This window comes from Egretta garzetta, unplaced genomic scaffold (assembly GCF_000687185.1).
Source record: "Egretta garzetta isolate BGI_Z169 unplaced genomic scaffold, ASM68718v1 scaffold68, whole genome shotgun sequence".
Classification (NCBI taxonomy): Eukaryota; Metazoa; Chordata; class Aves; order Pelecaniformes; family Ardeidae; genus Egretta; species Egretta garzetta.
In genome coordinates, this window is record NW_009260774.1 from 5,682,034 (window position 1) to 5,695,233 (window position 13,200).

General features: G+C 37.8%; 1 protein-coding gene across 3 annotated transcripts in view; it reads right to left on the reverse strand.

Moving 5' to 3' along the window:
- Nucleotides 1-967: 967 nt before the first annotated feature.
- Nucleotides 968-13,200, reverse strand: part of PPFIA2 (PTPRF interacting protein alpha 2) — a 333,320-nt gene continuing 321,087 nt past the window's right edge. For 2 of the 3 annotated variants that reach the window (XM_035901684.1, XM_035901686.1), the window contains 9 exons: nt 12,397-12,597; nt 10,200-10,262; nt 8,718-8,747; nt 6,916-7,091; nt 5,959-6,056; nt 4,009-4,184; nt 3,846-3,914; nt 2,743-2,902; nt 968-1,026 (listed from right to left, as the gene is read on the reverse strand). In XM_035901684.1, the coding sequence (XP_035757577.1) occupies nt 968-1,026; nt 2,743-2,902; nt 3,846-3,914; nt 4,009-4,184; nt 5,959-6,056; nt 6,916-7,091; nt 8,718-8,747; nt 10,200-10,262; nt 12,397-12,597 (1,032 nt within the window). The remainder of the gene's footprint in view (nt 1,027-2,742; nt 2,903-3,845; nt 3,915-4,008; nt 4,185-5,958; nt 6,057-6,915; nt 7,092-8,717; nt 8,748-10,199; nt 10,263-12,396; nt 12,598-13,200) is intronic. The other variant, XM_035901685.1, reaches the window with a different exon arrangement.

Below are 13,200 nucleotides of genomic sequence, written 5' to 3' on the forward strand. Positions count from 1 at the left end.
ACAATAAATAACAGCTATTGAAGCATGTTTAATGCCTGGTGAGGTTTTGTTGCTATCCAAATATTCTTTCCAGCTCCTCTACAATCCCCTGAGTAACTAAATGGAAAACTGTTTTACTGAGAAAGTATTAGCATGAAATGGTGCCATATTGATGAAAGGTAGTATTTTTTGCAAAACTTGTGATGCAGCAGAAAACAGTGTATTTCCACAGAACTCTGGAAGGGTGAATCTGTGAGATTCATAGCCATGTGCACAAGATAAGCGGTGACAAATGCAGCATGAATACCAGTACTAGATTTGATCCAAAGCTGCATCCAGCTCAGAATATCCTTTCTTTGCCACTGGTCAATTCTTGCACTTCTCAAATAATTCAGAATCGCTGTAATAAATAATTTTGGAAGATTTTCTGCATAGGGGAAGGTTTGTTCTAGCTTTATGCAGCTACCTGATGTTTAAAATTGAGCCACAGCTCTCACTTACATTTTGGTTTGTTTTTGTTTTTTTTAAATATCTTCTGCTTTACTAGCTTTCCTTTTCTCTCTCTCTCCCCCTAGCTCCTGATAGAACTACTTCAAGCTCTCATAAAGTAAATTCACTCCCTGTGCCTACTGCTGTCTCTCCAATTCTAGCTTTACATTTTAGAGCGTACAAAATAGGTTGTGGCCGGTGAGCTATCATCTGAACAGAGTTGTCTGAAAACTTTCATCTTCTCTGCTAATGTGGTTTCAGCAGTAAGAATCTGCTCTTTGAGATGGGGAAAAGAATAGTGTAGCATCTCCTGGACTGACCTTGAGACTGCTGTCATGATCAAATGACCACCCTAGTGAGTCTGAGTTAGGTCCTCTGCTCCATGCTGGTGAATAATGCCAAGGAATATTTGGTGTAGTGTACAGTTATAAAAAGCTTTCATGATGGTCCCTTACGAATACTCACAACAATTCAGTGCTGGCTTCTTTGCTAGGCCTTGTCAGCATGAGTATGTGCGAACTGTTGAGCTGTCTAACCTCTGCAGTCGTGATGAAGCAACTGCAAATTGCAAAAAAAAAAAAAAAAAAAAAAAAGAAACAAACCAGAACCTCTTTAGAATCACAAAGAAAATAAATCAGTCTGTTTCCCACTGGAAGGGTGGTTATTAAATTGCTCTGTGGCTTTCTGTGACATTGATCTGGGCATGGTCTAGTTCAGAACTGAGAGTTTCTCCATGTCTGGTGTACTATGGAAATCAGTCTTAAGCAAATACAGTTTAAAACTCAATTTTGTCTTTATTTTGGAAGTCCTAATACTGTACCTACCATGCTGTTTAAATACTATAGTGGTCTTAGCACTGGGAGATAGGAAACCAAATCCTGGATGAAGATGTAGGTCTTCAAAGCTACCTACCTTTAAGTCTACTGGGTTCAGTAGCCAGCTCAGTAATAAACCGTCTGTCAGACCTCAAGTAAATCACTGAATCTCCCTTGTACCTTAGTTCCCCATCTGTAAAATGGGAATAATATCTTCTACCTCATAGCATGGCTAGAAGATGAAATCTATGAATGTTTGTGAGGTTTTAATCTACTACTGTAATGGGGGCCATGGAAATGCCTAGGGAGCTAGTACCTTTATTTGTACATGGCATTTGCCTTGGAATGGATTCTTGCCTTACAGCTTCATCATTGCCAAAAAGTGCAGGATTAAAAGCAAAGCGTGCACATGAGCAAGTGGAGTCAATGGAATTCAGTGATGCGATCAATAAATTATTCCATCTGTAAGTGCATCTATAAAGTATTGTTTTTAAAGGTGAGAAACTTTAATGAAATTTAGATGGCTTTAATGGAATTTAGATGGCAATATTGTCATACCAAGTTCATTCAAGAGTTACAGAATGTAATCACTACAAGCAGTATATTAAATTACTTTGAGACAAGTCTATCTGTAGACCTAAATTCTCTCATGAGGAAATAAACAGCAGTATTTGAAATAGGCCAGTCTGCGTACTGGTACTCCTCAGAACTTCAGGCAGGTATACATGCCTTTATTATCCATATACGTGAAGAAATAGCTGCAATGGGATTTGTCCCTTCTCCCTGCCCTCTTACAAAGATTTTTATATTTTACTTATTTATTAATCTGCTTGTTACTTTTCCAGTCATTGCTGAGTTAGTGCATCTTTTGGAAACTGAAAGACTTCCAGAAAAAATTAGGACCAGTATATAGTAACTCAATTAGTACCTGAAATTCAGTATTTGCTGACTACACTGCCTGTCTGATTGTTATTGTTAGCAACTTGAGTTATTTGATGGTCAAGGCTAAGCTAGTTAGTTTGGAAGTCAAATAGGAAAATAAAGGTGATAGCCCTTTCTAAGTTCATTCTCTAAAATACACTCCACCTGCTAGAGAGGCTAATTAGCTGAAAAATTTGCTTAGATATTATATGCAACCTACAGATGAAAGTCAGTAAATTAATTCCTCTCTTTCTGAATGTTTCCTTTGCAGGTCTAGGATGGCTAGATTGCCTTTTTTTTTTTTTTTTTTTTTTTTTCTCTAAATAAACACTGACCATCTGAAGCAAACCTGAAAAAATCAATGGTATGCCAAGTCAGTGCTTTTCCATTCCCTGATTCAACTCTCCCAGACTCCATTCATCCTAGTTACATGAATGCAGCTGCTCTGGTGCAAGACAGACATGCAACTAAAAGGCAATTTAGCATGGTAGAATAAGCCTCTTGCTTTCCAACAGTAAGTGCAGAAATGACTGCATACCGTCAGTCGCCATCTTCCGTGACTGCCCCGATGTTGTGGTTAATCTGAACCCAGCTGGCAGCGTTTCCGAGGAGCCCGGCATCATGCTGATCCCGTGAACCTCGCGCGGAGGAAACTGTCGTCGCCAGGAGGGGCCACGTCTGAAGTTCTTGTCATCGCTCTGTCAACACACAGAGTTGTATTTGATAAAGCAAAATGAAATTTTTTGCTTAATTAGCATGCTGTCTGCTGCTTCTCCCACTGTCAGATGTATTCCACAACAACTACCCTGCTCTGTTGCACTGCATCCAGTAACTGCAATGCGTTTGAGACACTCTTGTAAAAAAGCAAATGCTTTAGACAGATGAAATGCTAGGGTGGAAAACTTCTTTTAAATCTCTGACTTGGTATAGTAGAGGGTTTTAGTGTCAGCTAAAGTAGAACTTTCTTAAACGTCAGATCTCTTCCAACTATAGTGACAGAAAGTGCAGTGGTTTGTTACTGCGTTAGGAGGCTTAGGTAAAGTGCTACTAAAGAATTAAACGCTCGTGTGCATGCACAGAATTCAGAGGCATCTCACATTTTCAGCAAGTCCTTTAAAGTTTTATTCTTCTGCATGTGCAGAAGTCTAAGATTTGAACATTTTTGCACTGGACTCTTACCTTAAGATGAATATTTTCCATAGGTGGGTTTGAGATTCCCCATCCTAGACAACTGTCCCAAATCCCACACTTATATTAACGAACTTTGAAGAACCAAAAAACCCCCACCAAAAATCCACTTTTCTTCTTTATTTTGTAAAGAAAGGATGTAAGTGTCCTAAAGAATAGGTTGCAGAGTCATTCTCCCTGCTGCCACTTGCTCTGGCCAGTGAAACTTCCACTCCTTTCTGCATGTTTCCTCTATGGAAAATGTTCATCTTAAGAGCGCAGCGCCAAATTTAGCATCCAAAATGATATGAATACATAGCTGTACTGAGGTTACTTTAAAAACCTTGACTGGAACTTCCTATTTTTTTTTCTTAAAGTTGTAACTGACTCTTTTTAACAATGTCTTCATGCATTCAATTTAATTTTTATATTTTACTGTGAAATTTTATAAATACTGAAAATAAAATTAATTACTTCCTCAAGTCGTCTTTCAGTTCCTAGTGCTAAAAGGTTGTTGTATTCTCTCTCAAGGATCTGCCGTGCCTAGAGATACCAAAGTAAAAAATTAAAATGGTTGAAGAGGAATAAAAGGCAGTAATGGGTACAGATTAACCAGAAGTAGCATGAGCAAACTTGCCTGGGTGTTCTGTGTTGGAATCTGTAATAATAAAGCTAAACTGCTGTAATCAAAGTTTTCATCCAGTGCTATAAGTGAACCATGTACACCACTTTCTAGAATATTATTTGCATATTCTCGGAGGCCAATAGCTTGTATCCAGCGTATGACACGATCATTGCTCCATACCAGCACATCTGTAAGGACATAACACCAGTTCAGTCTTTTGATACCTGATAACTTCCAAACTATAAAGGGTTTGCATGCGCTGTGGATGTCATACAGCTTTATTTCTTAAATGAGGAATGCCAGCAAACTATTCATATAGCTTTAATGGCTTCTATATCTCCTATTCAAATCCCAAGGTGTGGGAGCAACTGTGTAATTTTTAGCTACCTTCAAATTAAATGTTTATTCTAAATAAAGTTTCCAAAGGAGAAGGGTGCCTCCAGAGGGCATGCAATTCCTCCCACCTCCTATAGATACTTTTTCAATTCTTAGGAAAGATTCTACAGTTTAACAGTGCAAGGGCACAGGAAAAATATCCGTTCCTCAAGGCTTCACTAGAGAGTTTTGTATTAAACAGTTTGAGAGTTGGGTCAGCACCTACCATTTTATAGCATGCCATAAAGCAAATGATGAGTTCACAATTTTAGAGACTAAAACTATTTTTAGTTCAGAAAGCTGGTTGAGCTGTTAAGGTCCATGCCAATTTTAAAGCTAAGGCAATGAAATGAGCTAGGAACCCATTTTTGAGGATTTGGCTGTTATTAAAAAAAGTATCCTACCCTGCCTGTAAGATTAAAAGGAAATTCCTTATACTGCTCTTCATACTTGCGAGTGGGAAAACATAATGCTGAGTTTTGTGTTACTAAGTGATGAGGTTTTTTCTGAACCCTTAGAAGTCCAGCTAATGTAGCTGTTCTGGGAGCAGGCATTCTCCATCGCTTGACCAAGAGCATCCCAGACTTTGGGGTCAGGACTGGCTGAAACCCAGCATGGCAGCCAGGGATCACCCAGATCAAACCCCACCTGGGACCATGTCTAACTGACCCATGCATGACAGGGTGAAGGTTGGGTGAAGGAGGCTGTGGGTTATTACCCTTGTCCTAGCGGTGACTAGCATTGAAGCAACGCCACAATTTGAGAGCAGCACCCAATTCCCCCACGTCAGTCTCCAGCTATACCTGCTCAGGCTGACTGACTCTGATGCCTCCATATCCAAGTCTTTGTCTTTGCACTAGTGCATGCCATCACCTGCCCTGAGCAAAGGCATGCTTTCAGTATTGTGCTTGAGAAGTGTTAAATGCTGTATTTGATAGAGCTGGAAATGCTTCAAGGAATCAAAGGATTCAATTCTGATAATGGAAAAAAAACAACCACCCTAATAGTCACATATAAGGAAACACACAGTGAGCCTTTAACTGCTCTAGAAAGCTTTACACAGAAAAATACTTTAAAATCAGCTATTAATTCTTCTAATAAGGCCAGTTCTGTTAGGAACTATTGTTATATACCAATCAACTGCCTCAGTGGCCATCCCTCCAAGCAACATTTTCCATGATCTACATTTTGCAGTAAGAAATCAAAGGCAAATGTTTTCAAAAGCAGGAGCACAGTGTTGGCATCCTGAGTGATTTCCCAGTGTTGCCCCCAGCACACCCCATTGGCTTATTTGGCCTTCTGCTGCTGAGACTGAAAAGAGGCTAGGATAAGATCTGTCCCCAAAATCCAATTTAGCAAAATGTATGTATCAAACTGCCATTCAGAACTGGAGCCCCAGTTTAGCAAAGTACTTAACTATGCCTAATTTAAGGAGGTATTTTGTGTTCTGAAGACAGGTGGACTCTTACGTTAGTTTTGCTTAAAGCACATGCTTAAATGCTTTGCTAAAATGGCATGACAAGGGATTAATAATGTCAAGCTTCAAAAGAAAAAACATTCCCAGTATTCATTCCCAGGAACTATCACCTTTTATTTCATGCTGACTCATTTCTCTTCGCTTTTCCAGTTCTTTTCTATCATAATTCAACCTCTTTAAACACATGATTCCATATTGCAAGCTTGTTCTGTTATTTAAAGAGAAACATTTACAGAGTTAATAAAGATCATTTTTAAGATGGGAACATATGTAGGATGTCTTTCCTGCATTACACACGAGGTGTTTCATGGTGCCCATGTAGCAAATCTTGAGGACAGAGGGGAGAGGAAAACCATTAAAAAAAACTCCACAGGCTTCAAAAATGAAATGCATGAAACCAAAATGAGTATGTTGTTTGAATAAATGTTCTAGCATAAGAAACCCAAAACATTAAAAATTGTATTCAGAAAAGGTCAGCCCTTGCGAGCTGTGAAATGTTTTGTCAAATCAGGCCTCAAAAGAGTGACAAATCAGACAGTACATTAAAAAAAAAAAATCCACTTCTTGTCACATAAACATCATTCTCCCTAAAGTCTAAATGCCTTTATTTCCATATTTCCAATTTAGCTTCCTGGCTATATCCCTAGATAACCCAAACAACTGTCAATTTGCTTGTACTGTTAACAGCTTTTATGTGCTACACACAATAGCTTTTCATTATTATGAGATCTCAGGGCTTCAAATCTTAGTCTACCATTTTCTGATACTTTAAACCACTTAATAAATTATTACTGTTTCTGTATTGTCGAGGCTTTATTTATATATTAATGGTTCCCCATATATTATGAAATTTATCTGTACCAAGATCTAAGTTTTGAGAGACATAATTGCAATGTGGTTGCTATAACTAAAGAAGTCTCTCTCAATTCAGATTTCTGACACATAGCACTCAGTTTTCTCTGGGGTTTTCCAAGCCAGAACCACAGAAAGCGTTTTTATTCTGTGCAGCACTGAGCACTGACAGACACATAAAAGTCTTTATACATGTAGTCTTTATGCAAACTTACCGATGAAAGCTATCCACCATTTTTAAGTGCACACGCAGATCTTTCTTTGTCAGATGATCTAACATCCTTGCATCTACCAGGCATTCCATAAAATAACTTCGGTACTGAGGTAAACCCAGACTGGGAAGCCATTCGTTACCTATCCATTCATGGTTCATATCGCCATAAGCCAGGGTCTATGGGGAAAAAAAAAATGGGCGAGGTGGAATAAATTCTTGAGTTTACTGAAGGTTGCACCACAGACTGAAGACAGAATATCTATTTCTATGCTTGTTTCTGGTGAGACTTCCTAGCTTAGAAGTCCTGTCTAAATAAAACATTCTGGTTTTACATCATTTTGACATTGGAGGTGGAAGCCACCCTGAGGTATTTGTTACTGGTGGCAGTTTTGCCTGTTGCGTCTTTGTAAATTTTAAGCAATTTTTTTTTTTGTAGTAAGGACTTGTAGTTACAATTTCTAGTTTTAAATGCAAGCAAACTTATTACATAATCAAAATGTGTTTGTTTTATAATCTTACTTTCTTTCAATTGACCTTCTCAAATATTTATGCTAGGCAAACCCTACACTGAGCTTGGTAGTACAGACATGGCCCCAGGGAATGAACTGAAGTTTGTGCCACTGTTTAGTGGGGACTAGGATTTCCTAAATAGGATCTAATGACACTTCACAGCTACACACCTGTAGTCCTTTTGAGACTAAAAGTTAATTTCAGTTGTTTGTCAGCTGAGCTTACATTCACTATCAGTCAGAGCAGGTGAGAAAATATATGCTATTAAGAATATATTTTCAGCTGTCAACAGCTTAAACCTAAGCTGTACATCAAATGTGGAGCTCAATAAATTAATTCTTTAAGATAGGAGCAAACCAGATTCCTCCTAGAAGCTAGCATTGAGGCATTAAGGTACTTCATTGTTCAGCTGAAATTTTAATAGGAAGAAAGTATGTGAAAAAAACCACATGTGTGTTGAGCTATTTTTATATGGGTTGCACAGTTAAAATGCAAAATAGATTTTACATCGCACTATTGTCAATTATTTTGGTGCTACTAAAACTTAACAGAAAAGAGAACTCATAAATTGTAAGATTAACACCTCCTCAGTAGGATCGTGCTCAGCTTTGAGCATCCCTTTCAAGCCTATCTTTTTGGTTTTGTTTTTAATGTCTCCTGATATTATAGACAAAAGGATAACACAGTGCAAGCTGGATATATTTTCTATGGGGGAAAATGTAGTCCCCTCAGCTCTCATTTTTGTGAGATTTTGAATAGAAAAGGAATGCCATAAATAAAGACAGTAAGATTGTGTAAGAGTGTGCATATATTAGAGACAGAGAAAGAAGTTGAACAATGTAAGTAATTGATAGTCTAATTAAAGTGAAAAATTTTGTTCCTAATTACACAAGACTATTTGTAGACTGATACTTGGGTGTGATTTATACAGTTCTAAAAAAAAAAAAAATCTGGTGTAATGTTAGAAATGATAGATCTCAGACTCTTGGCATATTTTATTAGCCTTTTCTCAAAAATGAGGAAAATATTTTTTCTAGATTTAGCTGGAATGTAGAAGATGTCTCTGGAATGTATCCATTTCTTTTAAGAAAAACATTTACAGCATATGTACCTCTTTGTGCTTTACCTAGCAAACCTGTCCAGAGAATATTTTCTTTGTATTAGAAGAACTCTAAAATGTATAAATCACTTATTGAGATATTGTCACAACACTATACTCCTCTATGCATATTGATACACTGTTAATTATTATTAACTTTCCGTTAAAAAAAAAATCTTGTGAAAGGGTCATACCTGAGCCCAGCTGCCTTCTTCAGACTCTTTCTGTGTTATCAGCAGGTAGCAAATAGTAAAGTAGGTAAAAAGACAATAAAAATGAGTTATAAAGATATGCTTTTCATGTGTTTCTTAATCTTAGTACAAATGAAAACCTATATGTAAAATGTGCCGATAAAATGGCTCCGGTCAGTGGCAATGCCCTGGGCTAAACTACCTTAAAAATTACAAGACCAAACCCATAAAATCTTAGTAGGGCAAATCTAGCTAAGTTTTCAAGATATAAAAATCATTATAGCTTGGTGAAACTCCACAGCATCATCTTAAACACTTCTTATTGTTTTACAATGAAAACACAACCATTTACTTACAAAATCGGGTAGAGATGTCATTTTTTGTTTATAGTTAGATTTTGCAGAAAATTAGATTCAGAATAAAAAAGTGTATTCTTGTGACTGTATTGTAAAGGAGATTTTTATATAACATTTTTTATGGTAAAACTATTTTTCTGGCTGGCCAGTTAAACAGGATCAACTCTACTTCTGGTCAGTTGAGTGTTGTTATTTTGTATTTATCTTTACCAACAATAATGAAATTGAAAATGAGCTCAGTTTAAAAGAAAAAAAAATTGATGAGAATCTCCTTTATGAATGTTCATAAGAAAATTGTAAATAGTGTAAATAGCATAGCAAGCATAAATTTCTAAGAAATAAGTTTTTATTGCATCAAAATTTAGCTTCAGTACCTCCCCACTGTTTATGGATTGTGCTGACTATAAAGTTTTCCAAACTGAAGATAGGTTCTTCAGACATCTCGCTATAGGATTGTGTCGTGTTTTATAAGCACTGTTATGGAGTTGTTAAGATGTAATGCTAGAAACAAAACCTAAAATGATGTGTTCCAAGTGAAAAAAACCAAACTCTGAACTAAGAAAGAAAATCTATTAATATTTATTTATGTCACCCTAAAGCAGGAGATTGACGAAAATCAATCAATCAATTATACACCCCATGCACCCTAAATCAAACAGCACGAATACATGAGTATGGGCATGAAAGACTCAGCACTGATGAAAACACTGAGTTGTGTAATGCACCATTCTCAAGCCTTTTCTTATTTCTATTTCAGGAGATATAAAACTGTGTTTAGAAGAGGTATGAGGGAGTAGAGTACAGGGGAAATGTTGCACCTGTAACCGTGACAATTTTATTTCACTAAATGAGGTTTCATGCTGGCAGTGAAATTATTATGTACTGTAAAACTGCAATACTGGTTTTAGGTTCACACAATTTTTTGTGATTGCAATACGGTTTGTAATTTCTGGTGCTGAGAAATGTTGTAATTCTTCTTTAAATTCAATTTCTCTACTCCCTGTGACTTTCTAATGGCACACTTGGGAAGCATCCTACAGAAGGCAGGGCATCTGCATTAAAGCAGATACATCCTAGTTCTCTTTCAGGCACTGAAACCATTTTAAATGGAAGTGGAAAGACGACTAACCGTTTTAGCTGGAGCAGCAAGGTTTTCCATTTCTTCATGGGTCACCCAAACATTGCCTGAGGGCTACAGACAAGGCCCGCAGGGAGGCAGGTGGGATCCACATTAGGTAAGCAGTGGTAAAGAAGAAAGGCAGCACCACTGTAAGTTAACAGCGTATAGCATCACCATCAGCACAACCACGTTCTTGCCTCTACCGAGCTGCAACTAGAGACAACTTTAGACAACTTGGTTCGTATCTTTCGTTAGTGGATTCTGAACAGACGCGATGGAGTGTTTCAACTAGAACTGATGGATGAAGTCTGGCAGAGCACCGTCACAAAGGAAAGAATAGCAATTAAAGCTGCATTTCACACACAAGTGGCAAATACAACCTTTAGCTCACAGGTCTGTCTGGAGGCAAACTTCAGTTCTGAAAGATTTTCCAGCCTAAATATTCTGCATGCGTCACATGCTCATACTGTAATCTAAATAATTGTAACTTCCCCCACATTTCTGTAAATCAAAAATGTCAAGAAAATTCACCTGTAAAACTATTTTCCTCATCCTATTGTTTTCAGTCAGATTATTAATAGGACAATGAGATGAGCGTGGAAGTCTGCTGTGCACATAAGGTGAAATGTGCTGTGTTTTCTTGAGAGCTGAAGTAAATTAACTCCTTTCCTGAGAAAGAGGGGAGGGAGAAAGACTTGGGACTCAGAAATGCACGTGCCAGGGCAGGGAAGCTTTGTGCTCAGGGAGAATTAAAAAAACAAGGCAAAATTATTCCCAATGTTTCTAGCTTGAATGTACTGTGTTCTCATTTCATACGGGTCAACGTGCTTATGCTTTGAAATACGCTTTCATGTTCTTAAACTCAAAATTAATTTTGTTTATTAATTCAACATCATGTTGAGTCTATACTGCTTTACTTAGGTGAAATCCATTACAATTTATAGTATTACCATGGTTATGACATATACAACCCATTCTGAGGAGAGAAAATATCAGATGGAGAACTGTAATATTTAAAGAACCTTAGCAATGTGAAGATAAAAGGCCAGGCAATAGGAACAGTAGAGTCGTGTTGCCTAGTTGCTCATGTAACTCAGCGGTTCTGGTACCCCTCAAAGATATCTCAATTCTTATTTCCATCAAAAGATTCTCCATGAATTCCATGAAGATAAGAGATTAAAAAATACAATTATTATTATTATTACTACTACTACTATTATTATTGTTATCTTAGTATTAGAAGTCTGGGCTGCACTACTTGAGTAGTAATCTTTGTCCTTCACTTCTGTGCCATGTTTCCCACCTGACCTGATTCTTTTTCTTGTTCTTTTTTTATTTGTTACAGTCTCTGTTGCCTCTTTCACAGCCATCACCATCAGCCGCTCAGCTTGAAACTCTCATTATCTTGTTTCTTTTTCTCATCATCGGTTTGGCCTGTTTTTCTTCATTTTCCATGAAAAGGTGCTTTTTGTCGATAGCACATACATTCTTGCTCTCCGCTAATGTACTTTCTTGCTCTTTTTGATATATTCCCCTTTCCTTTCAGACCTGTATCTCTGTGTTTCTTCTTTACTTGCTTCCTTCCTGTCTGCTTCCACTCTCACCCTTCTCTCCTTTCCTCGCCCAATGCACATGCTCCACTTCTCCCTTCCAGACTCTCCCTTCACAACTCCAATCACTGCTTCTCCTAAAAGCATGAAGAACCTAAATCCAGCTGACTCAGATCAGACAACATTTGAAAGGATGCAAAAAAGGGGAATGGGAACAAGATTCAAAAGAGCTGTATTCCTACATAACCTGTCCCTCCTTGCCCCTCTCATCCCCCCACACCCCTCCCCAACAAAACGAGAAACAAAACAACAGAAGAGGAACACAATCTGATTGGGTTGGGAGAGATGACTTGAAGGAAGACAAAGGCAAAAATACAGGCAAAATTACAAATCATATGCTCAATACTGATCATTTAGATAACATCAAGGTTAATCAAAAGCATGACTTCCAAAAAATAAGAATACCTGCTAAAGAAAAAATACCAGTGATCAACAATCAAGTGAGTGATGAACAGGTCCTTCTAAGCCTCTACAGGACAGTTCCCACTGATTGTCAAGTGTGTGTTACCACAGAGCCACTCTTGTACTGCAGAAGTCTTTCTGCAGACTCCTGCAGGGTGAAGTGGGGAAGAAAAAGTTAGCTGAACAGGACTCACTGTTCTGGATGTTGGAGGTGCTGATGGACTTGTCAGTGAGACCATCTCCTGGATTGCTAATCGGAGCTTTAAGCGATGAAGAGGGTTGCTGATTCCAATTTCCCTTTGAATCTCAGTATCGGACAAAGCAGACATAATAGCTCCACTCTTCACGTTGGCACGGCAGGCAGCAACGTACCAGGCTGGCATGCCTAGCCAGAGCTGTTGACAGAAAGGACACGTACATCTAAAGCATTGCTTCATTTCTCAAATGAAATTAATCATCAAGGCGCCTATCGATCTGAATAAGCATAGTAATACACACAAATGAGTGTGACTGTCATAATCTTTAATAAAATGGAATTGTTTTAGAAACTTTGAAATTGCCATGGCTTCATGTGAACTGTTTACTGCTTTTATTGTAACCAGAACTTTAAAGCAAGGGATGCTTTGATTTATTTTTAGAGCTATGTGCCTCCATCACCTGGGCTACTCCTTTCCCAGGCCTTTAAAAAGCAAATAGTGGCACAAGTCAGTGCTACAGTCTTATCATATACAGAAAACAATCTAAGAAGAATTGATTAAGTAATTTTTTCACTTTTGTACTAAAGTGGCTTTCTCTCTCTTTCCATGTTAGTCCCCACTGTGTACTCATGGGACACAATCTCACACTTCTCAGCTTTTATTTTCTTAGTAGAAATAAAACAAGTGCCGTGCAGATAACCATCTTAGTGAGGACTGAGCTTACTGTAAATTTGGGAGCAGTCTGGTATGGTGTCATATCCCAGCTAAAAATACAGGTTAGAAGTTGCAGTAAAATGTAAA